The 25532-nt window shown below is 41.8% G+C and overlaps 2 protein-coding genes across 5 annotated transcripts in view; one reads left to right on the top strand and one right to left on the bottom strand.

Moving 5' to 3' along the window:
* Positions 1-4274: 4274 nt before the first annotated feature.
* Positions 4275-17267, bottom strand: TMEM64 (transmembrane protein 64). The gene is made up of 3 exons (XM_080381842.1): positions 15924-17267; positions 10184-10339; positions 4275-6843 (listed from the first exon to the last, which is right to left on the bottom strand). Exons 1-3 carry the CDS (start codon positions 16686-16688, stop codon positions 6649-6651), a joined length of 1116 nt encoding a protein of 371 aa, XP_080237968.1. The 5' UTR covers positions 16689-17267; the 3' UTR covers positions 4275-6648.
* Positions 17268-17363: 96 nt separating this feature from the next.
* Positions 17364-25532, top strand: part of NECAB1 (N-terminal EF-hand calcium binding protein 1) — a 104346-nt gene continuing 96177 nt past the window's right edge. For all 4 annotated transcript variants that reach the window (XM_080381838.1, XM_080381837.1, XM_080381839.1 and 1 more), the window contains exon 1: positions 17364-25532. This exon is cut by the window's right edge. The gene's annotated coding sequence lies outside the window, so the exon portion shown is untranslated.

The raw sequence follows: 25532 nt of genomic DNA, 5'->3' as shown, positions 1-25532 counted from the left end.
ATACATACTTCTGTGACTCCCTCTCATTTTTCTACTCAGGTTTTAACAAGTGAAAAGGGTTTTTAAAAAAATAAATACATTTAATCCATTCTCTAAGGAATGACTCACTGAAAAGAGGAGAATAACCTTGTCTAATTATAGCTGCCAGGATTTTTACCTCCTGGTAAGTATACTAATACCCTTGTACTAATTGCAACTTTTTCCCTCCTCCTCTAAGTTTTCAATTCCAGTCTCAAACTGCTTCTTTATGGAAACATTTCTAAAACTCATTACCACAAGGCTCTTTTCCCCAGTGCAAATGCCAGGGGCTCTAGGGAGTTCAGGGTTCTTCCTCCAGACCCTGCCATTTTCCCACCTCAAAATTTGTTTGAAAGAACAAGGTCATACCCAACCTAATCTAAGGAAGCATCATATGCAAGGACAGATAATGTCTTTCATGCGACTGAGTGATGTAGCTGGAAAAAAAGACAAATATCCTCAGCTGAAAGGAGCCAGCCACAGAAAATGAGCTGTTCAATGCTGGACCAGCATGTATGCATAGCGGAATTGTCCGATTGCAAATTAAGCAATAACCATATAGCTGGTAAACCATTGTGGTCGACGTGGGGGAAGGGGAAAAGAGGCCTGCTGTATCTAATGAAATAAAGTTCAACACACTGCACCAAAAATCAAAATACCTGTACCCTTGCCAAAACCTGGACAAGACACGCATCACGTTACAACCAGTGCAGCCTTCCCACAAAATGCAACAAAGCCAACACAAGGTGCTTGTAAAATACCAACGCACGTGATGTTGGAGCTGCACGCTGGTATTGTTCCCACAATTGTGAAACCCTAAAATTCACTGCGGCATTAAGATGACTGGAACTCAGTGATTCGATAGCGTAAACGGCAAGAAAATCCTTTCATGGCTGTCATAGTACTGCACCCTAGTGAGCTCCATGGCTGGAGAACTTTGTTTCATGCAGGAGTCACTGAGCATGGAAGAGATTACTACAGCTGGCTGAACACAATCATCTCATACATCTATTTACATCTGCAGGAGAATATACAGAATATTCATTTAAAGGCATGAATTTTACTTGTTCCAAAGGTTTCTTGGGTGTGGGTTTGGGGGGAGGGGGGGGGGGGGGGGGCGCGGAGCTTTTTCAAAGCATAGAGAAAAGAAGCTGTGCAGAAAGTGTTTGAGAATGAAAGACACAGAGCAACCTCTGGCTTCAACTCAGAAACATCTGCCTCCCTGCCTGGTGGAAAAGCAAATGGCAAGTGCACAGCTCTTCCTCGCCCAGCTGCCACCCGACCTAGGCAAAGCAGTGCGAGAGCAAAAAGGAAGCCTTTCAGGCAGGCAAACCATCTGCCATATACTTTTGCTGCAAAAAATATCAGAAAGGCAGCAAATGTCCCCCTTTAATGAGAGCTATCCACAGCTTCTGGTCTGGGCACTGCCAGCCCAGGTTATAAAAGCAGGCCCTGGAAAGAGAGATTTGTATTCAGCAGCCCTCCAGGAGCAGAGATGCTCTCACTTAAAACTCTTACTCTTAGCTGCTTGAGACACTATTCCCCATAGCTGTAACAGACATCTGAAACAGTCATAATAACTCACGGTTCAAAATAATCAGCAGTAACTTCATATTGCTGCCATTTCAGTGCCATTTGCTTCCAGTAGTACCACCCTCACCCTTCCCTACGCCCAAAAATCCAGCAAAAAAAACACCCCTCTATAATCTGGGTGTTTCACTTCATACTGAAGCAATTTATTACTCCCTCACAAATATCACAGTCAGAGAATTCATTAGTCTATTCCCTCACCACCTACTGCTTCTCACATTAAACGAAGAATATTTGTGATCTTAAGCAACCAAGTTTCTAAGGCAGAGAGTGAAAATTTGCTATTAAAATAGTCCATCACCACAGGCCTTTCCTTCCTTCCTTCCTCCCACCCACAGCCTGTAAGGGAAACAGTTATAGCTCAGTGGAAGAGAGGGAAACACCTCGCATTCAGCAAACTGAGCTCATGCACATTGCCCTACAGAAGCTCCTTCTTAGGCCAGGTGCACATACATGAACATCACTTGGTCCATACATGTTTGCACCCCAGCTGATCTTGCTCTGTTACTGGAACAAACTAAAATTTTCTATTTAGAGGAATTACAGCAAAATTTGGCAAAATACTATTTTAAAAGTAAAGAAGTCTGAAAGTCAAAGCATGCTAAAATTCTCCAGAAGACAAAACGCTGACCTACCTCTAGGTGATGCCACCCAGCTACCCTCCTGTGGAAGGAAGCAGAAGCTGTGAAAGTACCTGGCAATTATGAAAACAAGGCACTCTCATGTATTCAGAGTTCTGGCAACATTGTTAGTTTAACCTACCCAAACTGTTTGCTATGCTGGCTATCATTTCCTCCCCTGCAGCTTGAAATCTTGTAGCTCTCTAGATTCCAATGGGAAGCAATGCACTGCAGTCACCAATGCCAAACTGTGCAGCTCTGTAGATTATATGACAAAAAAACTTTCCATGCTGGCCTGAAGATACAGGTTTTACATCCTTTTCACCAAAATGGGCACCTAATTACCTTGATGCACCCAAGCTTACACGTGCTACATCTTGGCAACATTCTAATCTCCCAAAAAGGATGGCACCCAGTATTCAAGTCTCAGGATCAGGACAGAACACATCCTCTCTCTGCTATGTTGCTAACAATCTTTTTTCTAAAGCAAAACAACAACAACAACAACAAAAAGAAAAAACCCAAACAAAACCAGAAAACTTTGTACAATAAATCTATTCTGCTAATTTCTTTTGCCATGTATCTAAAGTCCTAAATAATTAGACACTCAAAACAGTAACTCTTGCCCAAATAATTTTCCAAATGAATTGAGACTCTGAATCCAATCAACTACACATTAGTCACTTGGCTAGCAAGGAGGACTTAACTACATTAACAAACACAAGTCTTTATTAAAATGTAGATTTAAGTTTAGTAATAAATCACAATAATGTATTGAAGGAGGAAAGGCACAGGACTGCAAGTGCCCACTCAATTAGGTCTTGCTACATATCACTAATAAATTAAAAATCAATACAACAGGATGCTGCAAGACAAATGCTAACGTCCATGAAGAAAGGATGCAGTAGACCCATCACCCCTGTGCTGCCAGGCACATTGCTAATTCTGCAGGACTGGAGAGGACAGGACCAAGCTCCTTTCCCCAGCAGAGGCAGAATTTGCATCAGCTCCCCCTCTGCACTCCCTTTTCATATTCCCTCATGCTCAAACCATTGTCTTCTTATGTACATGGGACTGGTATGAATTAATCATAGTGGAAGCCTGTCACAGAGCTACTTGAGCTATTTGCTTCTGTCGTTAAAAATGACCCCATAGTCAATGGAAATACATTTATAGTATTTCATCTTAACTATTGTATCCTAGATTATTTGCAAGGCCACTGATGACTCCAGAAATCTTGGTCAGTCAAAATCCAAATCATAGCAGCTTTGGGTGGGAAACTGAAAATTAACACAAACGTGACACCAGCCACACACCATGCAAGAAAACAGTTCTTCCATTCTTCAAACTTAACCTTGGCAATGTTTTCTGGAGTTACCGTGCAAAAATCAATATGAAAATAGTATATAAAGCTCTTGGACACAAAGGGGTTTTCCTCACAGGTGCTTAGTAGAAAGCTAAATTTTGACAAATTTATTACACAGTTGCACTTACCACAAGGAGGAAGGAAAACTGGTGTTATGTAGCTGAGAGAGATTCCTTCTTCTGCATGACCTGCAATTTATGTACATTTCATGGCAACTCAGAAAGCATTCATTGAAGTGACTTGTCACCTATTATTTAAACTAGATTCATAGCCTTTTCTTTTTTAATTGCACTAGGTAGGGAAAGTATTAAAAAAACCAAAAAAAAATCACATCACTTTTACTACTTTACATTCAAAAAAAATCATTCTTTTTCACTTGAGTAGCACATTTCTTATAGGCACACTTCTGCTCATTCTTCTATCAAAAAGGCAGCTATAAATACCTCACCTTCAAAGTATTTAAAAGAATTAAGCATGTATTTATTTAAAAAAATATAAACCAAGTGGTTTTCCTTTGTCAGTAAATCCCCAACCCATGGAAGTCATCCTTAAATCCTAACTTATTACTCCTTCAACATAGACAACTATCTTGGTACGCACACATAAAGACAAAGCTCTACTGCACCTTCTTTCCAACTACCTCACAGCAACTTAAAACATTTAATACATAATCCTTTAAAGAAATTTAAGTGAATTTATTGTATAAAATTATGATTGGCATGGTACAGAAAAGTTCCTTTTGATGCACATTTCCCATTAACTTGTACACAAATATTACAAGTATCAAGCAAAATGCAAAAATCTTAAGAACTAATTCCATACTACAAAAGTGTTCACATAGTGAAGTTACTCTGGTTACAAAATGTTATGGAAATAAAAGCACTTCAAAATACATATTTGGGAAATGTTCTCGAATAATCAACACAACCTTAAGTTAGTTTAAAAATGCAAAGAAAGAGGTACCCTTCAAAACACTATTGTTCATTTGGCAAGATGGAGCAAAGTTCAGATCAGTTCATTTATTGAAGGACTGTTCTTTCCAAGGAACAAAAAAAAATAAGAAACCTTTAGTTAAGAAAGGGCTCAATTATACTATGATGACAAATAACGCCATCAGAAAGTTATCTGGCTCTCTTGTTTTCACACAGGAGCTGTCAGAGGCAGGTATGTGTAAATGAACACTTCCAGGTATATACAGATTGCCTTTTCAAAAACAAACCAACCAACCAAACAAAAATAAACCCACCCCAAACCCAAAACAACAAAAAGGAGACAATTTGAACTTTGTTGTTTCATTTAACTAGTTCAGTTCCTTAGGTCACAAGACCCAAGAACAGCAGTCTGCAAAGGATATGTATTTAAAGGGAAAAAACTGAACTTCCACTACCAAGGAATGCGCAGATGTCAAGTTATGCGAGTAGCGTAAATCCTCCCAGTAAGACTGTTAGAGGCTATCAAATCTCTGCTTCCCAATGACCTTGAAGACCTGCTATTCTCAACAAGACAAAAATGCTTGGGCCCTGCAGCCTTACAAAAAGGAGGCACAGTCATATTGTTAGAAAATAACACAAAATCTTGAAGACTGAAAGCATCCTTAAAAACTTACAGAAAATAACTATAAAACAAGCAATGCATTACATTATTTTTGTATCAGATGACTTGCGCATATTCGAGCAGTTGAACAATGGTATGTATATCTACACAAAACTCACACATACAGGACATCATGTTCAGGCATTATTGTTTTCCTTTTTGCACACACACACACGATACTTTCAGGTTATCCAGTCTATTCAAACGCAGTGAAAAACAGTCCACAGCACACGTAAAAGGAGAATTATCCAATACAGTGTTATCTTGCTAAAATGGAGTCAGAATTCCTGAGTCTCAGACATTACTGTCCTCCTCCATTACTGGATTATTTAATTTTCCAAGGAAAACATCTAGTTTTCATTTCTTCACTCTCACAAACTTTATAATAGATTGCGTCTTGTAAAAAATGTAAAAATTTAGAGAAAAACATGCCAACCAAAGTGAATTTTTTAAAGCTTTTTAAAGGGAGGGGGGATTCACTTACAAAATAAAGGCCACCTTCATGTAAAATTAGCACTGTCAGTATCCCATCATTCTGTTTAAAGGAGATATTTAGCTCCCTGTTCTGGAAGCCTTATTACATGCACTCACATGAGTTTAAAAACTCCATCCTTTTAACAAGTAAAAATACTATAAATAGGACTAACGTTGAACAGCCCTTTGTTACAATCACCAAGGTGGCAAAACCAATGCAACAGTTAGGTCATGAAGTCTCCTTCAAATAGTCACTGCAATCTATTATAACTTCTGTATTTTTCCTTTTACTTTGCATATTACACAGTGTAACTTAAAATGTTATTTAAGAGCACTTCAGTCCCACAATGTAGGATTTAAGCTTGTGTGAATACATACACATGGCTCTGCAACATTTTTAATGACTTACAAAAATACATTCAACCAAAATTTTATATAGGGCTCTTTTTTTAAAAAAAAATCAAAAAATGAAGCCAAATGGTTCCATCACTAGCTAAATAATACACTCCAAGTTCTGGAAGCAATTCTAAAGCAACAGCACATTCACGAATAACATACATTGAATTGCATACCTTCTCATTCATCTTTATCAGTAATAAAATTCTACTGCATATAATTATTCAGCCTTATAAATAATGCTAAGGAGAAAAATATTTCCCTCTGTGCTACTCTTCTCAGTTTATAGAAGCATTTCTCAGTTTATAGGAGCAAAGGAAAAAACCTAAAGTGCAGACTACAGGCCTGACAGGCATATAAATGACCAAAGGTGCAACCAAATTTGCATTTACATCTTAAGTTACTTCGCCATCTCTCTTTTCTTGCTAGAAGTCACCCCGTGTGCAATTGAAGAGCTGGTCGGTTGGTTTGTGCCACAGTACAACCTGTAACCACTTGTAATTATTTTTTTTTAAAACTTGTTTAATTGTCCATAGATATTTCTAGGCAATAGCTTAGGTTCCCAACACCTTACTTTATTAATACTTGATATCACACAATATTGACACCTCCTCCAGAGAATGCTACTGTCCTTTTGTTACAGTATGTTGTTGAACCACTGATGCTTGGTTGACTGTCTTTAACAAGCGATGTCTTCATTTCTATTTCACACGCTACAATAGCTGCATTCAGTTCCACTTGAGCTCGGTGAACAACATAAAACATGAGTCCTATGCTTATGACAATCTGCAAATAAAACAAAAGAGTGCTGTAGGCTATATAAACTGTAAGCATGAATACAAAGCAACTGTTCTGAATAAAACAAAAGTCATCGGTGCAAAGATTCATGGAGGCATCTGATGACTCAATGCTTCATGGGCAAGACATCAGAAGGGAGATGAACTTAACCAATGAGTGGCTCTAATCCTACATATGCTACAAACATAAATAGCATATCAGAACACAGACATTACCTAGTACTTAGAAAAGATTCTTTCTTCCATTGATATCCACTATTTGTTAGAAAGTAATCCCTTCAACTTCTCTCTTGGCAAAAATGTATCCACAAAGAAACAACATGGTGCACTTCTGTAAATCAAAAGGGTTGTTGGCCGCAAACCAAGGGAATAATAGGTTGAAATTGTACTGGGCATCTGCAACTAGCAAAACAGCAGAGACAGGATGCTGCAGACCAAAGGAAATAAGACTTCTTGTTTGTTCCCCCGGGGTGTGGAAGAGAGAGCGCACGCTGCTTCTTGGATATCAAAACTAATCAGAGCTTCTGAGCTACTTATAGTAGTCTGTATGGGAAGAACTTGGTTTCTGGAGGATGGCTCAGGGAAGGGATAGGATGTTGGTGGTGGGGAGTTCTTTCATTTGTTTAAGGAAGAAATATTGTCCATAACTAGGGGTTTAGTTCAGGTTTTTGCTCTGAATTTTATTGCTAAGAATTTTTAAACTTTCACCACATAAGTTATCACAATTAAACAACCATTTTTGTTTTGAAATTACTCATTCAATGACATTGGCATGCACCGCACTCCCCAGAGATGGCCTTTGCTTTCAATAAAACACCAGTTAAGTTTTCAACTGAGATCCTCCTTAAAAAAAAAAAATTAATCTTCAAATAAAAATCAAGCTGTCTTATAGCGAGAGTCCTTTCAAAAGAAGTAAATTCCTCTACCTTTTCTAAGAATGTTTTATGAAACTAGCTGGAATCTGTGACTTCCTTTCAAAAAAACAGAAAGGTTATACTGTTTACAACAGAACCTAAAGTTTTGAGTCCAAAATCTGAACTTCATTATTAATTGGTAGGGCTATGTTTTCTTTAACATTAAGGACTATCACTTAAAACACCTGTCAGCATGACATAAAAAATATTAGAATATCACCGAGTAAGATGATTGACAAGTATTGTCACAGGATAATTGCGGCTGGAAGGCATCCTAGCAGTCTAGCCCAACCTGCTGCTCACGACAGGGCTGGCTGCAAGATCACACCAGGTTGCTCAGGACTTTTGTCAGTCAGGTCTTGAAAATTTCCAAGGATAGAGATTTCACCACCTCTCTGGGCAACACGCTCCATTGCTTGACTATCCCTGTGGTGGAAAAGATGTTCCTCACTAATTCAAGTTATACATTTCAAAAGCTGGCCAATGTAAGAGTCAAAAAGAGACTATGGACACAAAGTTCTGAATATACAGGAAAAATCCTATTCTAAAAGCTTGCCCACATATTTAAATTTGACTGGTTTGAGAAATATTACTAGCAGTAGCCTGGTACACTACATGAATAAATAAATTAAAAAAATATATACACACAGACAACAATGAAATGTGAAGGATTTTTATAGCTATTCACTAAATTAAAGTCACATCAAAGCCCAGTCAAGCAAAGCACCAGGCATATACCTGAGAGAAAGTGGGAGAACTTAAATAATTCCTCCACTAACAGTCTCCCCTTCACTTATTCAGTCAGGTCCCAAGGACTGCTCAAGGAGGTGAGCATTCCTATTCAAATATTCAACCCTCTCTAGCTAGTGCTCATCTGAGCAACAGTTATGTTACAACCTATATAATCTTCAAAGGAGAGTCAATGTCATTAAAAAAAAAAAAGGGAAAAGACCACTAAATACTATCCTGGAAATAACAGTTCACAATTAAAATGAAAGCTGATCACTTAACCGTTTCTTTTCTCTTTGACCTACCAGGTTATTTACAAAAGCATTTTTAATACTCATAACCCTGTTCTATGAAGCCTATAAATTATATGGTCCATTTAAGAGCACACTAGTTTTAGGAGCAGGGGGGAATGGCTTAAACTGGTCCTAGACTTAGTCTTATATCTTAACATTGTTAAACATCAACTTTATGATTGTAAAAACTGAGGAAGATAAATGACTGCAGTACCAACTGAAAGTCTGCAAACCATGGTAACTGCCGGTCAAACACAGCCTGAAGTACTGACACTGTCAGGAAATTTTAATATATCATCTGCTTCTGAAATACTCATGACCTCTATGCTCGTAATAGTCTCAGACTTAAGGCTTACCCCCAAGATTTACTGACAAATCACTTCATCAGCTAAGCTCATGTACGGGTACTAGATACTCCTCAGAAATTTACTTACTTGCAAAACTAGGATATTCAGATTTAGGCATTAGCAAAATTGTATTTTTACAGCACTTTTCATCCTCAATATCTATGCAAAATCTGGAGTGTTCAGTGCTAACACTGAACATTGCACAGGTGCTGGGTCTATGCACCCTGAACAAACTATTTCACAGCTGGTGGCACACAGGCTTTTGCATAGGGGTGGTCTGACAAGTCTAAAAATCAGCAGGAGATTTACCACAGAGGGCAAGAGAAGAAAACTCGACAGAACTGTGGCAGAAAGGAAAAAAAAGAGAGCACTGAGTAAGTTCTGCTTTGTGTCAAGCACAGTACGAGAGAACTAAACTTTTCTAACAGAAGAAAACAAAATCAAAAGAAAACAGCACCCTCAAAACCCATTTCTCTGGGTATCTGGGAGTCAATAAGACTGTGTAAAGCTGAGCTGCTGTTTCTGTTTCACAATCTACTGAAAATACCAGTAACAGTTATAAATTAAACACTTTATAAACCTGCTGCCTTTGAATCCCACATGCCATACCTGCTTGACTCAGTCTGTAAGAGGTTGGCTGCCTCAGACTAGGAGCTGTCACACCAACAGAAAGCAGCTCTTAACCCCCAAGACATGCATTCCCCCAAACCTCCTGCAGCCCACCCCTTTTACACTTCAGGCTGTACAACCTAAAAGACAAACCAGCAATACTGAATCTGTCTCCCACCCATTTCTATGGGCATGCAGTTTCCAAAGCAAAGACTCAATGACTTGAAGAGACAGGAAGGAAACTTGTCTACTGCCTCCAGAAGAAAAATTCTGTCTTGAATCCGGCTGATACAGAAGATGAGCAAGATATTGGGGGGCTACAGAAATAAATTCAACCACAAGAAGATGACCGCCAAGAGTAATTGCTTACCCAAGCAGTCATAAATAGACTGATGTTACTGTCACCAAGGTCTGTGAAAGCAATTATTTTAACTTACCTGTAAACTGAATATAAAATAGCCACTAACACTTTGTTCTGCAATCACATCCTCCATGGTACGCAAGGTAGTGCCCAAGTATGAGTTCAGGAGCTGAGTAGGAAGCAGCCCAACTGAGGAAGCCATCAGGTAGTTGGGTAATGACAGATCTGTAATCTGAGTAAAAGACAACGTAAGAAATCAAGCATAGCTTCAACACAATCTACATGCACAAACAACCAGACTGCCACTCCCACAACCATCTGTGCAAAATAATGAAGGAATTTCTTACGTTCCTTCACCAAAACTTTCCACTGTGCATGAATCTTAAGATAATACAACAAAACAGTATGTGTCTAGTTTTCATCTGGCCTTTTTAAAGTTACTAGGTTTTATTTCATTCAATCTTACATTATGGAACATCTCTGTGTAAAAGTCATTAACTAAAGATGCAATTATACTGTTCATTGAAAATGTTTATTTCTTCATGGTGAATGGAGCCCTACAATTTATGAGAATTTGCTTGTGGGAAGAAATTACTTTATCAAATGTGAAGATCTAAAGCAAAAATCTATTTGCTTTGCATTTTACATGTATGGCAACTAATAAAAGGCAACTGTTCAAAATGTCACTGTACTAAATACAATCTAGTTAAACAGAATAGTAGATACAATTTGCCTCTACAAGGGAAGTTATATAGCTGGTTAAGATACATATATCTATCAGTGATCTCTATGGGCAATATCTATCTATATAATGATATACATGGGTATCATTAAGATTTCCTACCAAAGGTATTTCAGCATCACACTTTAATTAGTGAACAAAACAGCACATGTGGCTATAGCTTGCGTTAGTTTCTCTGGAAAAACCACTAATAATACTTCAAGGTGTTTTCCTCTCTGGTGTGAAATTTCTGTTGAGTCAATATGTGGACAGTTTATCTGGGAACAAAGTACACAGTACTAGCTAAATTAGTATCAGCAGCCATTGGGAAATACTAAATGCAAAAGCCAAGAGGTCAAAAGGTATTTATGCAAGCAAAATGAAAACAGGAGAAAACCATAGGTTAACAATTAGTATGAAAAGGGCAATTTTGAAACAAGCAGTCTAAGGAATTGTCTGGAAAATTCAGTTGATCACATTGTAATGAAACAAGTTCTAACTAAGAACGGCCCCTAACACTGGAAGTCTACGTGGAAATTATTGACCTTGACAGTTTTGCACAGTGTCAAAGACAAGAGAAGAGCAAGAAATTACTAATTTCATCATGCTATTCTTAAACTTTGGTTACTACCAAAGTCACAGTGCTGAATTCTTGGAGCTCTAAGTAGTATCAGTGGAAAGTTTTTGGGAAGGGCAATGGAGGAAGAGAATGCAATGAAGCATAACGATTAATTCACTGGAACAAGACCCAGTAAGCCAATTCCAAACTTCACACTGCAAATTATACTTCCCACAGACTGAAATATATAGTAGCATCACAAATAATACATATCCCTCTCTATACAAGATTGATTTAGATTTATGATGAAAAAACAATACATAATTATGTCAGAACTTCACATTTGACCGATGCTTCAAAAAGACTTTTTTTTTTAAAAAAAAAAAAAAAAAAGCATTAGTAATCTGGGCCATGTAATAAGAATGCACAACCGAAACTTCCCATATTGCCAAGGGAATGAAGGAGCTGCTATTAAAAGTCCCTGAAATACTAATGCTGAGGGAAGATCTGCTAAGTAGGACACTGTTATTAAATCTAAAGGAGCTGGGAAATTTCCCAAAGATTGTTTTAACACTCCCAGGCACCTCTCATTTCTGTATATATATTAAGGACATTGTGGTTGCAGAGCAACACATCTGCACATCTGGATCTGTCCTGAAGCAACTGGACCTCCTGAGTCATGAGAAGGACTGTTTCCAAACAAAGCGGAGGCTGCCAATGGATATGCTGGACTGCAACTGAGCTTTCATTTTAGTGGGAAGCCCAAGGAGAGGCAGAGGAAATTTTGCAGGTGCCCTTTTAACTCCTGGTTTAGGCCTGCAGTGGTATCCCTTCACCCAGAAGGCACAGGAAGCAGATTGCGTTCCCACCTAAGAAACCTGAGGAATTTTTAATAAAACTTACAGCTTTCCATATTTTGCCTTCTATGAACTTTACTTGTTCTATAAACCTGCCAGACTGGGGTCTGCATGGCCAAGCTGCCAGAGGCTACTAAGACTTGTTCCTAGTGAAAGCTCGAGACAGCAAAAATTAACAGAAGTCCCAAAGCAAGCATGGATGCAGTTGTGTTACGGGCCATACCTATGTATTTAAATGAAGTTAAGAACTACCTAATTGCTCTGGTGACAAGAGCATTAGGCAGAAACTCTCTCACCAAGCCTTGAACAGACTTTGTCTGGTAGAACTTTTGTGTATTCTTTGAAGCTGACACCTTTGGTTCAGTATTGCCAAAGAATAAACGCTTGTGTCAGGACTTTGTTGAGAACTCACATGCCTTTGGGGATTGCAGCAGATTCCACTCCCCTCAGCTTATGAATCCCCATGTTTTGGATCAGATAGGCTTAGCAACAAGAGCAAAGGACAATTCTGATGCTTTTGTTGTCCTCAAAAAACCCATGTAGCAAATAAAACCAAAACAAACTAAAAAAATCGCTATCAACTTTCCAACAAGCAGAGTAAGCAGCCTGCATGTTCCTGCAAAGCAGGTACCATTTCTTCAACTCTAATTTCACTGTGTGCATTTTGGGAACCAGAGGAGCACTCTTAGACACTCAGATATATTTTTTAGTCAATTTCTTCCATGTGATATTCCTCTCAAAGAGGGAAGGAAAAAAAAAAAAAAAAAAAAAAAGAAATATGAATTCTGATCTAACCTACACCTAGGACTACAAATAATGTGTTTGCACAAATCTCACTCCAGGGACTCACTGGTGGGAAGGCGGTAATAACCTGCATACCAGGCGTCCTTACAGGCCTGCCTCCAAAACACTCGGAGCTGCCGAGAGCGCTGTGCGTGGGCAAACACTTCAGTAAGAGCTATCACCCCTCCCCAGAGCCACGGCCACACTGGCATCACAAGGAGTGACAATTAGGCAAAACACACCCAAAGAGAAATACAAACATGCTTTCAGTTGACTGTTTTCTAGGTCTTCCAGAAAAGCAAGTAAATGCACTACCCCACTGCTCCTAATATCAGTGCCTTCCCAGAGCAGCAGAATGACTCTAAGAAGCATGTTCACATCTGGCTGGTGAGAAACTAAGAAATTTGTGCTAATTTTCTTCTTGTGCATTTCAAATAATGTGATCCCATCACTAATCAAATGTTAGGAAGCTCTTCCTTCTCTACACTCCTCCTGTAATTCAGCCTCCCCAAAACCCTGAGCAGATGGTATACACCACTGAACAAGTGCTTGTCGAAACCCATTAATCCCAACCCTGCAGATGACCCCTCCCACATCAAGGTTATGCCTTGCCCCAGACCTCATGTGTCACTTCCTCCCTTCCTTCTCATTTATGTATTCTCAGTGTCTCCAGTTTACTTATAAATATGCACACAGAAGACACACCTAGACCAGACTGCTGGAAAATTAAAGACGCGTAGGTTTCCTCAAGTTTACTGTTCTTTCCTCTACTATTAAGAACAATCCTTTTCAAATTCATTACTGAAGTTGCTAGCTCAGGGAATGGATAAATGGTTAGGGCACCCCAAACCCCCTTGCATTTCAAACTTCAGTAAAACATTAAGTTTTCAAATAGGTCAGATCTCAAAGAAATGACAGCTCAGTCTGTGTGGGTAGCATTTTGTATTCTATATGTAGCTTAAACTTGACTCACAGCGAGAAACTGCCTTGACTTCCCTGATTTGCATGCAACGTTTTTATTTTTCAGTAATCTTGTAGTTCATATTAAATGTTCTCTGTTAAAAATGTAACATGCCATGCTTTATTTGACTACACTGCAAAGTAGTAAATCTGGAGTAATAAATGCAACCCAAACTAATTTTAGCAGGCAACATCCAAGCTACTTGGCATAATCAAGAACCTGCTTTCATCTCATTTCCTATCTTTTAACACTGAAACCTTCCACTTGGAAAGGAAAAGATTTATCTTGCAGTACTTAAGAGAATATAAACCACTGCTTTACAGCATCATTTTAATACTGCACTGGTCTGCTGAATCATGTTTCCAACAGAAATCATTTTAACTCTGTAATTGTCTGGTCAGTTCTTCAGATCCAATACTACAACATCTGCTGAATACTTCAGGTGACACCCAGAAACAGTGAACAACCAAAGCACAACAGCTCTCCCCACTTCAGGAACGTCACACTACAGCTTCATCTGCTACACTGGGACCCTGGGCTCTGGGGGGGAACTCTGATCCCAGCTGCACGGGTTTAAGCTTCCTCAGTCCAGCAGTAACTAAATAAATGTAAAAGTAAATAAATGGAACAGCTGAGGTTCTTCTCATTCATACCAAAATACTTGCTTATAAAGAAAACATAAGCTGTTACAGCTTTTACAGACAGAGATTGCAGCTCGAGACAAATGTCCCAGCACACCCAGTCTTATACATAGGAATTTTAAGTATTTGATGCTGGTGTTAGCCTCTAAAGATGGTGTGGATTAATTTTTTTCTGAAATGTCAGATTTGGTTTTCAGTAACCTACTGATTTCAACCAGACAGACCTGTCAAAATTAAGCAAGTGCTTCAGAAGGGTACACGATCAGGACTGCAGACAGGAGAAGGAAAGTGTGCTATAAGAAAGTGGCAGACCAAAACACTTTTTTGGAGAGTCTTTTACAGTAAAGAATGTAAGTTACTGTAAAACATTTAAAATATTTCAGGATCTGGTTTGCTTTAGTATCACCAAGTTAGCAGACACAACTGAGGCATAACACACAGCCAAAACCAGATCCTTCAGACAAAGCACTCAGGAAGAGATGAGGGTCTGAAATTGTCATCATCAGCATGATGGTACTCAAAAGCACACCCTCCATGTTCTTCTCTACTTTCTCTTTTAAGATGATCAAAGGGGACAGCAGGATTATAAATTTTGAAATAACTAAAGAACATACCAATCTGCATCCAGAAGTAGGAAGAAAAGCAAGACTAATCCCTTTCCAAACTCAAATTTAAACTTGCTTTCAGTTCCATTCTGCTGCACAGTCCCTTTTTCAGCTCTGCCACTGCATCTCACTGCTCTGCCCAAGATACGCGTCCTCTCTCACGTGCACGGACTTAACATGCTGTATGGATTTGCCAGACGTATGCTACAAACACCAACCAACCAGAGTAAGAATCTTAATCTGTCCACTTCTTTCTTTCCAATATGACTGTTTATAGGGAGATCTGGCAAGACTGCTTACAAATACAACTTTTCCTCCCACTCAGATCACTTTAAAAAACCAGGCACTTTAAAACAGTCGAGTTCTCCGCAGACTTTGCTACACAGCACCCTGGTGCTTCGTTCTAACACTGGCACACAGTCTTGAAAGCCCGAGAGCAACTCGTAAGGCAATGTCACCAAGCAAGGCGCCTCGAAAACCTGCCCGCCATCCCCCTGCAAGCACGGACTAGCGCAAGCAGGCGGGGGGGGGGGTGGGTGGGTGGGGGGTGCTTCTGTTGTTGTTAAAAGAAACCCAGGTTTCCTCCTGGGAAAGGAGGCAACCTCCACCAGCGACAGCGGCCACTACACTGCGAGCCATCCTTCCAGCCAGAGCTTCTCCCTCGCTGCAGGGCCCGGGCCGGGACTCACCGCGAAGACGGCGTTCTGCAGCCCGAAGGGGATCGGCGTCAGCCGCGCCAGGGCCACCACCTTGAGGCCGCTGCCGCCCTCCACGACGCGGACGACGGCGCTGAGCGTGTCGCTGCCCTGGATCCGGGCCCGCGCCCAGCGGGCCAACAGCCGCTTGCAGGCCACGTGGGCGACAAAGGTGCCGACGAGGACGCCGAGCACCATCAGCCCCATGCCCAGCACAAAGCCGTAGAGATAGCCGGCTGCCACGTTGAGCAGGATGTAGCCCCAGCCGCAGGGGAAGGACACGACGATGAAGCCCACGGTGAAGAGCAGCACGCCGGCCAGGCTGTCCAGGCTCTCGGCCCAGAGCAGCAGGTCCCGCAGGTACTGGCGCACCAGGGCGAGCGAGGCGAAGCAGAGGGCCGCCAGGACGCACACGCTGAGGCAGCTCTTGCACCAGCAGGTGCCCAGCAGGCAGCAGGAGCAGCGCCAGCCCCGGGCCTCGGCCAGCCCGGGCCCGCCGCCGCCCGCCTCGGGCAGCTGGCAGAGCAGCAGCTCGGCCGGCGGCAGCCCGCCCTGCTCCGCGTAGGGCCCCAGCAGCAGCCCGCCGGACCCCGCCGCCTCCGCCGGGACGAAGCCGACGGCGTCCCCGCCGCCGCCTCCCGCCGCCGTCCCGGCGGCTCGGGACAGCCAGCGGCCCAGGTCCTGCCGGGCCCCCTGCGCCGCCGCCTGCTTCACGGCCCGGGAGAGGAGCTGCAACGCCGCGGCCCCCGCGCCCCACATCCCCCCGGCCCGCCGGCCGGCTCTAGCGCCGCCGAGCCGCCCAGCCCCGTCGCTCCCCGCCTCCCCACGCAGCCTGCGGGCAGCGGCGGCCGCTCCCTCATCGCCCCGCCATGGCCCGGCTGCCGGCGGCGGAGCCCAGCCGAGGGCCGGGCGGGGGCGGAGAAGCGGCTGCGGGGAGGGCGGGGAGGAGGGGGCCGCGCTTCGGCGCCGCGCGGGCCCGGCGGGCGACGGGGACGCGGCGGTCTCCGCGCCGCCTCCCCCCTCGGCCGCGCCGCCGGGGCTGCGGCGTTAGACGGCGGCGCCGCGCTCTCCGTCCCGGCGGTGGCAGCGGCGGCCCTGGCGGAGCGCGAGTCCCGGGGGGCGGCAGCGGCGGCAGCAGAAGCGGGGCTCCATCTCCCGGCACGCTGGGCTCCCGATCCGCTCCGCGAAGCGCCTTCTCGGAGCGGCGGTGCCGATGTGGCAGCCCGGGCGCCGCTCGCAGCACAGGGGGCGGGGGCTGGGCTCCGGCGGCGGCGGCGGCAGCGCCCGGCCCCGCTGCGGGACTCGGCGGCAGCGCTGCGGCCCGCCCCCGCCCCGCCCCGCGCCGCCCCGCCCCGCGCCACTCCGCCCGCCGCGGGGCGTGGGGCCGGCCGGGGTGTGCGGCGGTGGGGCCGCCTCGCCCGCCTCGCCCTCGCCTCGGGGCGCCGCACGCCGCCGCGGTCCCGCCCCGTTCTCAGCAGCCCCCACCCGCGGCGGAGCCGTAACGGGCGGGAGCCGGGGGGCTGCGCCGAAACGCTGCCGGAGGACGCGCGGTGGGGACCTCTCTGAGCGGGGGGTTACGCCTGGGCTCCCGCGGCGTGCCGGCCGCTCGTCCTGCCTCACGGGAGGGCTCCGCGGCACCGGCACCCCGCGTCCTCCGCCTCACAAGCGGGACGAGCCCCCCCGGCAGCAGCCGCTCGCACCCCGGCGGGCCCGGACGCGCTTTTGGGTGGTTTGAGCTCGACTCTTGAGCCGATGCTAGGCAGAAAGAAAGAGCCGGAGCGCGCAGCGAGGGCTCCGTTCCGAGGGGTGTTTCCTCACGAGCCTCGCCGAGGCCTGACAGCTTCGTAGGTCGCTGTTGCTCTGGCGTTACTAATGAGAGGAGCCGCGTAGGGCGGAGAGGGGTTTGTGTTCTTCACAATGCTTAAGCGTACAGCGTGCTCCGGTGAAGCTATATTCCTCTGCTGGGAAATGTGCAAGCCTATACAAAATGAGAATGCGTGTGGGAGTTGTAAAGGTTAAGGGGTGATTTGAAAAAAGCGACCCTGAGCTGCATAACGAAGAGCGTATCTTGAAGAATGTGTTGCAAAAATGTTCACTTGCAAAATGCGCCATTAGAAATGATACAACCTGGGCAATCAACACACCCGCCTAAGAAAATGGCAGATGTCTTTGAGCACCACAGCAGAATAAAACGATCCTGGGAGACTGTACAACGGGGAAAGCTGTGGATAAATACCTCCAGCATAATCTGCTTTCTTGCCTTTACCTGTAGGCGAATGTGAGCACTTGATTTTGTGTGTGCTCCTTACTTACAATGCAAATGCATCCATCATCATAATGATAATGGCAAGAAAGCCCTGCGTTACAAGGATCGTGAGCATACCTGTACATTCAGGAAGGCATTTCAGCAAACTGGGGATGGCTGGAAGTTCTGTAGAAAAAAAAAAAAAAAAAAAAAAAAAAAAAGACAACAGAATATTAATTTCTGGGTTTATGCTATGAGCATGTATGTGGATTCAGCTTGTGTATATTTATGTTCAGTACAGTTGCTTTCACAGAATATGAAAAAGCCTGAGTGGAAATGTCCATCAGAGTTACACGCTTTATGCTGCCACTACATTTCTGCATTGAAAGTGCATAACCTTGTGCTCAGAGCTGGAATAAATCTCCTACTGCCACTCCTAAAAGCTACAGGGTTCTGTATTTATAATTACAGAAAATGTACTTGAAAAGGGACCATGAAAGGGTATGAGAAACATAATGGTCTATCTAAGTGACAGTCCTGACATTACACTTCAACCTATAAAAATATTGTAACTGGTTAGTGAGCAGAGATGCTTCTCCAGTCCCTGGGAATGTACAGGCTGAAGCCTGCCCCCCCTAAAATAGCTAATCCTGGCATTGTACAGATCCTTGGAGCCACAGCTCAGAAAGGAAAGGCAACAGGCAACACGCAGTCAAATTTTGAGTGACACAGTGCATAGTCGTGAAGCACAAGCTGAAGAATTTTTGGATAAACATCCAAGCGAGACCGCAGGAATTCAGCAAGACTTGGGCAGAGCTGGGATCCTCTCCTGCACGCAGAGCGGATACAGCTACAGAGCTAAGAGGCAGTGTCAGCTGGCTCCTGCAAGTCTTCCCAGCACTCTCTTACTGTTTGAAGGGGGAAAAAACCAACCTCACACACCCTTGAAAATGCACCAAATTGGCCCATTGCTGGACAAAATGCTGGACTAAACGATCGGCCTTTCAGACTTACTAGTCGGTGAATCATAGGATATTCCCATACTATGGATGATGCAATTCCAATGGTCTGATGATATAAGCAAGGCAAGATCTGTAAGGAAAAGCAGTTATCTTTTCATAGACTAATCACTACACCTAGAAAAACAGACAAGCTCTTGAGCACACAGCTGCTGGGCAAACAATCTGTGCTGCAAAAGATTGCACTTACCCCCCCCACCCCCCCCACCCCCACCCCCGTTAGATTAGTTGATTTAGTGAATAATTTCCAACAGATGTTGTCTAACCTGTTCTTTAAAAAAGCACTGGTGGCCTGGTTAGCTTCAGAAATTGTTTGAAGTAATAGGAGTAACAATTACAGGTTTACTATATATGCATTTAAATGATTACATTACATCAATTAAAACTGCTTTTATACTTGTCAGGCTGAGTTACTTAGATTCTCATTAAACTTGTCTGTCATCTGAGCTGCTTTCTTAGCTGTCTTTATATTTAATTTTGGTATTTGTCAGTGAATCAATGTAAAACCTGAGAGGCACAGGGTAACAGCCAGAGGACTTCTGCTTCAAGTAAAGGTGTTTCTAAAGATGCTCTCATGATGACATAGATAGTAATTGGATATTGAAGAATTTTTGCCCATGCAGGTGTTTTTTCCAGGCCTATGTTGTAAATCCAGGATATTTCCCTGATCTGGCATGAGCAACTGAGAAATGCTATTTTGCGTGGAATATTAGCAATGCAAACACACCCAACTAAGCATGTGAGTCATCTCATTGAAATGAAAGACATGACTCATTTAGGCCCATGTAACTGGTCTGCACTGAACAGTGGTCCTGAAGCCGGAGAATAGGATATACTACGCCATGAACCAGAAGACAAAATAATTCTGAGTTGCAAGCTCCTGAAAACTTGCCATAGTTATTTCTGAATTGTTCTTTGGGAGAGAGAGAAGCACAACTTTTCTGAGAAGGTGATATTAAGAACCATAACTCCAGTGTATTGCTAAATGCCTGTTCTGTTTAATTTTGTCCTTTTTAATGTGAAGGTCCTTTGGTGGGAACTGCAACACCGACTCATTTATGTCGGGAGTAACCATTCCTTGGGCACAGCAAGCTGTTACTAGAGGTGCCTCCATCTTATCTGCAGTCTTCCTTGTCATACTTTCCTTTACATCCACATGAAGGAAACTGCATACACTTTGCTCATGCAGGGAATACACTTTTTGTTGTTTAACAGAGGATGACTTGCAAGGATTTAGGGGAAGATACTAGCAAGGAGCAAGCCATGACCAGAGAAATTATTCTGGCAGACCAAATTAGGTGTGCAAGCTACAGCCTGGGCACCCATGATTGGGTTGTTATATGTTAAATACATGTGCATTGACAGTTTTGTCAAAGCAAATTAGGAATATGCTGAATCAAAACAAGCTATCGAGTAGCTTTATATGAGATTGATTAAATTCCCAGTGAAAGGTGATAGTTCTGAAGTTGCTGCATCAGTAACAGGAGGTGTAAGAGAAGAACTGGCATTATTAGCAACTGAATGTTGCTAAAACAATCCAGTGTTTTAATTTTTTGGACAAATATCAATCAAGATGTGACAAAGTTTGCATTGCTTTCACCTGGAGATGTCTAGTTCAGAAAAGATCTTTAAATAAAGGATACAAACATAAAAAGTTAAATGCCTGTGAAACTCAATAAATGTACCCATTAAAGAGTGCAACTTTTAAAGTCTTAGGTTGGGAATCCAGACTGTGTTATTTTGCAGCTTGATTGATTAGGTGTCTACATGTAGGACTGGAAACTTTATTGCTTTATTTATAGTACCAGCGTCCCGAATAAGTGCTATACAGTCATGTTAAAAAAATTGAATGATTTGATATACTGTCAAAAACTCATATAATTCAGAAAATTAATGTGTTTAGTTTCATATGAGTTTATACATAAAAGATATGGTTAATACAATGATTTTACAAGAAACGTTTCAAGCAGATTTTATTACAAAACAATTTATATGTAAGGCATAAACAAAAATTAATTACAGTAGGCAGTGTGCTGAAATATTTACACTGAGGGGAAGATTCTGAGACATCACTCTGGTATTAGTTATTGTATAAATAGTGACACACCTAAAACAAGTCCATTTCAGTAGAACTGAGTATTTATGATGACTTGTATAGTATTCCTTAGAGTGTCCTAGCCCAGAAACAGCAAATGGGAAACCTTAAGCATCCTTATAACTAAAGGCAAAATATGGCTATATACTTCATACATTTATAGCTGCTTTCAATCGTCACAGTAATGGAAAACTTAAGCTAATTCATCTTAAAGACTCACACGGGATTCCTCCTTGTAAAAGGATATCCTGAGGTTAACAGAAGAAACTTCCACTATTTTTTCATTCCATGAAATGACTGCTTTGTTGCCAAAAGTAGCCTACAGTTTGGTAGTCATAAAATTGCTTATGAGGACTAGACTAGCACTGGCAGCCCTAGGAAATGGTAAACCATAGAAGAAAGATTAAGTTTATTGCATTTGTAGTGCCCTCCTGAATTGCACAGTGTAAACATCTTATGCACCATAAAATGTTAACCATGTAATTACTTACTTCTACCATACCAGGACCACAAACTAGGAATCTGCATTTTCATGCAACAGAATACTTGAGGCAGTTCTTGAGAGCGCTAACGTTTAGAAGGTATGCTTTCAAAATGAATTTGGGGTATCATGAAATAAGGTATCGTGAGCACAGCATATGTGAGGAATAGGAAACTCAGTCAAATAATTTATTGAGGTTGTTTACACGCAGATTATTCTCCACTCAAAAGTAACCAAAAGAAGTGTATCTAAACGTATGCCATGCTCAGGGCACTTTTAATGGGAGGGGTTTAGGAAAATGGAAATGTTAGCATATCCTTAGTGTCCTGTTTTCATCAGTTCCCACATATCTTTGTCTTTCTAGCAATACACTTTGCTATTCTTCAACAAGCTATCACATTCCTTTTGGTTACATCTGCAACACTTCTTATACAATCCCATATGTAAAAGCTATATTTATCTTCTTTATATATATATATATATATAATTAAAATATTTTAAAATATACTTTACAAGTGTATATATATATATTATATATATATATATACTTTTAAAGTATACTAGACTAAGTTGCAAAGCAAATAAGACTGCATTTTCATTATTTCCATGGCAAGGATGTAGTTCTAGTAGGTTATGGATTGGAGGTCAGTTCCTTCTAATATTTTTGGATCAATCAGTGATTTTTGTAAAAGTAGTTAACATCAAAGTTTAACTCCAAATCCAAAGATTCTGGTTTAGCAGCACAGTAATATTTGACTGAGTTTTACTATTAAGCTTTATCAAGCAGCTTTAAGGTTAGCTTCAAGTCAACACTGAAGCAGAACATCATATTTGAGTTGGGTTGGATAAACAAACAGGTATTTAAATTTGATGGTATAAAGCAAACCACTGATATCAGTTATGGCAATATAAGATCACGAAGAAGCTCATGGATTTATCTTTTTCATGTTGCCTTGATTTATTATTAGCTTTTACTTAGCAAAGTTTTAATAGCCCTTTCCCATCTTTGTTTTTCTTGCTTTGTGTGAGAAACCGCAATGTTGTAACCGCTGGCAGGCATTGAATATAGCAGGGTTTTATGCCTCTGTAGAAGGATGAGGATTGAAAAAATCCTAGCTTCTAAAATCAATGGCAGAACCCTTGTCTGAGTGTTACAGCGTATCACGCACTCTTGCTGCAACAAAGCACAATTATATCAGTCTACATGTTTACAATCCTTGTTGTAGTATATCTACTAAATTATTTATTTTTCTTAGTTTCCAGCTAGGTTAACCGATGAGTTACAAACCTCCTCTGAGGGAACATTCACATTTTACATTAAACATCGGTGAAAACATGATCTGAAGCCTAATTTGCCTCCCCTTCTAATTGTTATGGCCCTAGTCCCAGGCAAAAGAGCATCTTGATTAGAAGCTTCAAAAGTCAGAGTTCAGCAGGCAGCCTGGCTCTCTGCTCTGTGTAGATTAAAGGACAGTCAGATTATGAATGAGTTTGGAAAACAGTTCCCAGTCTCTTCTTAATGGTCTCACTCTTATGTGCTAAGACTGCAAAATGGAAACTCCACTTCTTGCCTGCTTTTTCTAGGCTCTGATGTCTGCACCACTACTCCAGCAGCTAAGATCGGGGACACAATGAGAGCAATCCATTAGGTTTGTGATAAAGATTTTGCCAAAGTCTTGGAATGTCTTCTCTTTCCTCTGAAGCATTCAGTAGTCCTCAGCAGGCTTAGCAGCCACTCAGGAACTCACAAGAGGTGCTCCACATCAAGCAACTTAGGAGATAGACACAGAACACAAATAAATGAATGGTCAGATTAGATAGTGAGGGCTCTCAAGATTTAAAAAATGTTAGTGTTTATAGGAAATACATGAAAAAGGGCTGTGTGTTCTTTTCAGTCCTGTTCCCCCTCTCCCCCAGTCACAAGAGGTGCTGTAAAAAATGCCTTTTAGTACTACTTAAATGGAGTTCTACAGGAGAAGGTACAAGACAGGGTAGAGGGACAGGGTCGGTTCATGAAAGAGCCTGCTCACTACGGCCCCAAAACCACTCTATCTAAGGCAACCTCTGTGCTCCCTTTCTGCACTTGAGGGCAGCTTTTCTGTAACAAGAAGGAGGAACCTTTAAAATCATAAGAAACAACATTGCACATAGTAATTAAGATGTGTGTTTGCTAAATATGAAGCCTGTGTACAGAGCAGATCTCTACAGGGCACACAGCTTAGGCAAGTAGGAGTCCAGGTGCATGGCAATTTGGACTTTTGAAAACAAACATCCCCAAATCACCCCTCTTATGAGGTTCAACAGAGCCACAATAGCTATGTTTAAAAATATTTAGACATGTTGAAACGATTTATTGACTTTGAGACTGACTTAAACTGCTCATACAGCGATACCCAAAAGCATATGTTTAAACTGAAGTTATTTAGTAAACCTCATTCAAATGATATTGTTAGATAAAATCAGAAAACGTTTTCCAAACCTTATCTTGCAAAGACATAGCAGTACATGGGTTTTTGTCATATTAGTAGATACTTTTGTCTGCCCTCTTTTGACTGTATCCTGGGCAAAATTGTGCTTTCTGTAGCCAATAAACCCCAAAGCAATATTGTAAACAGTTGCATACAACATTATTAAACACACAGAAAAATTATACATGTCGCTGGTAAATGAGTTGAGGTAAAGACATCCACAAAACCTGAAAGCATCCAGAGATTTTGGTTGATATGCTCTACAGCTCATCTCTCCTTTAGCTCATGTCTTTGCCTGGATTTAGAGTTTATTTGTGAGCATGGTTGTTTGGGGTTTTGAGCCATCTGTACCATTGCTGCTCAGCTTTTGTTATAACAGTTTCAATTTCAACATTTTTCACTGGGCTACAATAATTTTTTCAACTGTCTGGCTCTTCTGTACTTTGCATGCTCAAAACACTATATAAGAATTTTGTGTTGGATTTGTTGCCTCCATCTGTCCCCCGAAGCACTTTAAATTACCTTTATAAAATAGGAATACATTAAATCAAACACGCTGTACATTTGAATGAATCTGCTCTAAAGTGTTTTCCAAGTCATCAGGCAAAACAGGCAGTCTGCAAACCCAGCTATTCCCTTGGAAAATAAACACATCAGCAGCACATCAAAGATATCCCAGGAAGATGTTCACAGCCTAAAGTACAGTCTTTCCACATTATTCCTCCAAGTAACAGAAATGATTATGTGAACTGTTGTAGCAAGTCTTAATTTAGGTAGAGAATTTCTTCTTCATTGAAAGAGGACCTTGAAAGCTTTCTCTGACATTGACCTGGCTATCTTTATAAAACCTCTACGCAATGTCTGCTTGTTTGTTTACTTCTCCGGATCAGAAATAAGGCAGAAGGGTAAAGTTAGGCACAAAGGGAAGCAGTAACAAATCTGGGATTTGAAGTCAGTTCTTTGCTCCCATTATACAAATTCAGATTTTTGTGATTTTTTTTTCTTAAAAAATTTAAAGAGGATCATATTTTTTTAGAAGAAAGCTTGTGCAACAGTAAAAGTTCCCAATTTTTTTTTCATGTTTATCACAATTTCTTTAACATGTTCTGAAATCACTCTTTCAATGTAGTTTGTATTCCTTCCAGAAATAACATTTTATTAATATACAGACACTTCATACTTTTCCATCTGTAGGAAAATGTTAGCTTTCATCGTTAATATACAGTCCCAGTGGTAACACTTAACATTGTCCTTTATTCCCTGTTTAATGTCGATAACAGTGGGAGGTTCACCTC

Source organism: Falco punctatus (genome assembly GCF_963210335.1).
Source record: "Falco punctatus genome assembly, chromosome: 3".
NCBI classification, from domain to species: Eukaryota; Metazoa; Chordata; class Aves; order Falconiformes; family Falconidae; genus Falco; species Falco punctatus.
Note: the sequence above shows the minus strand (reverse complement) of the source record. Positions and strands in the feature narration are given on the sequence as shown.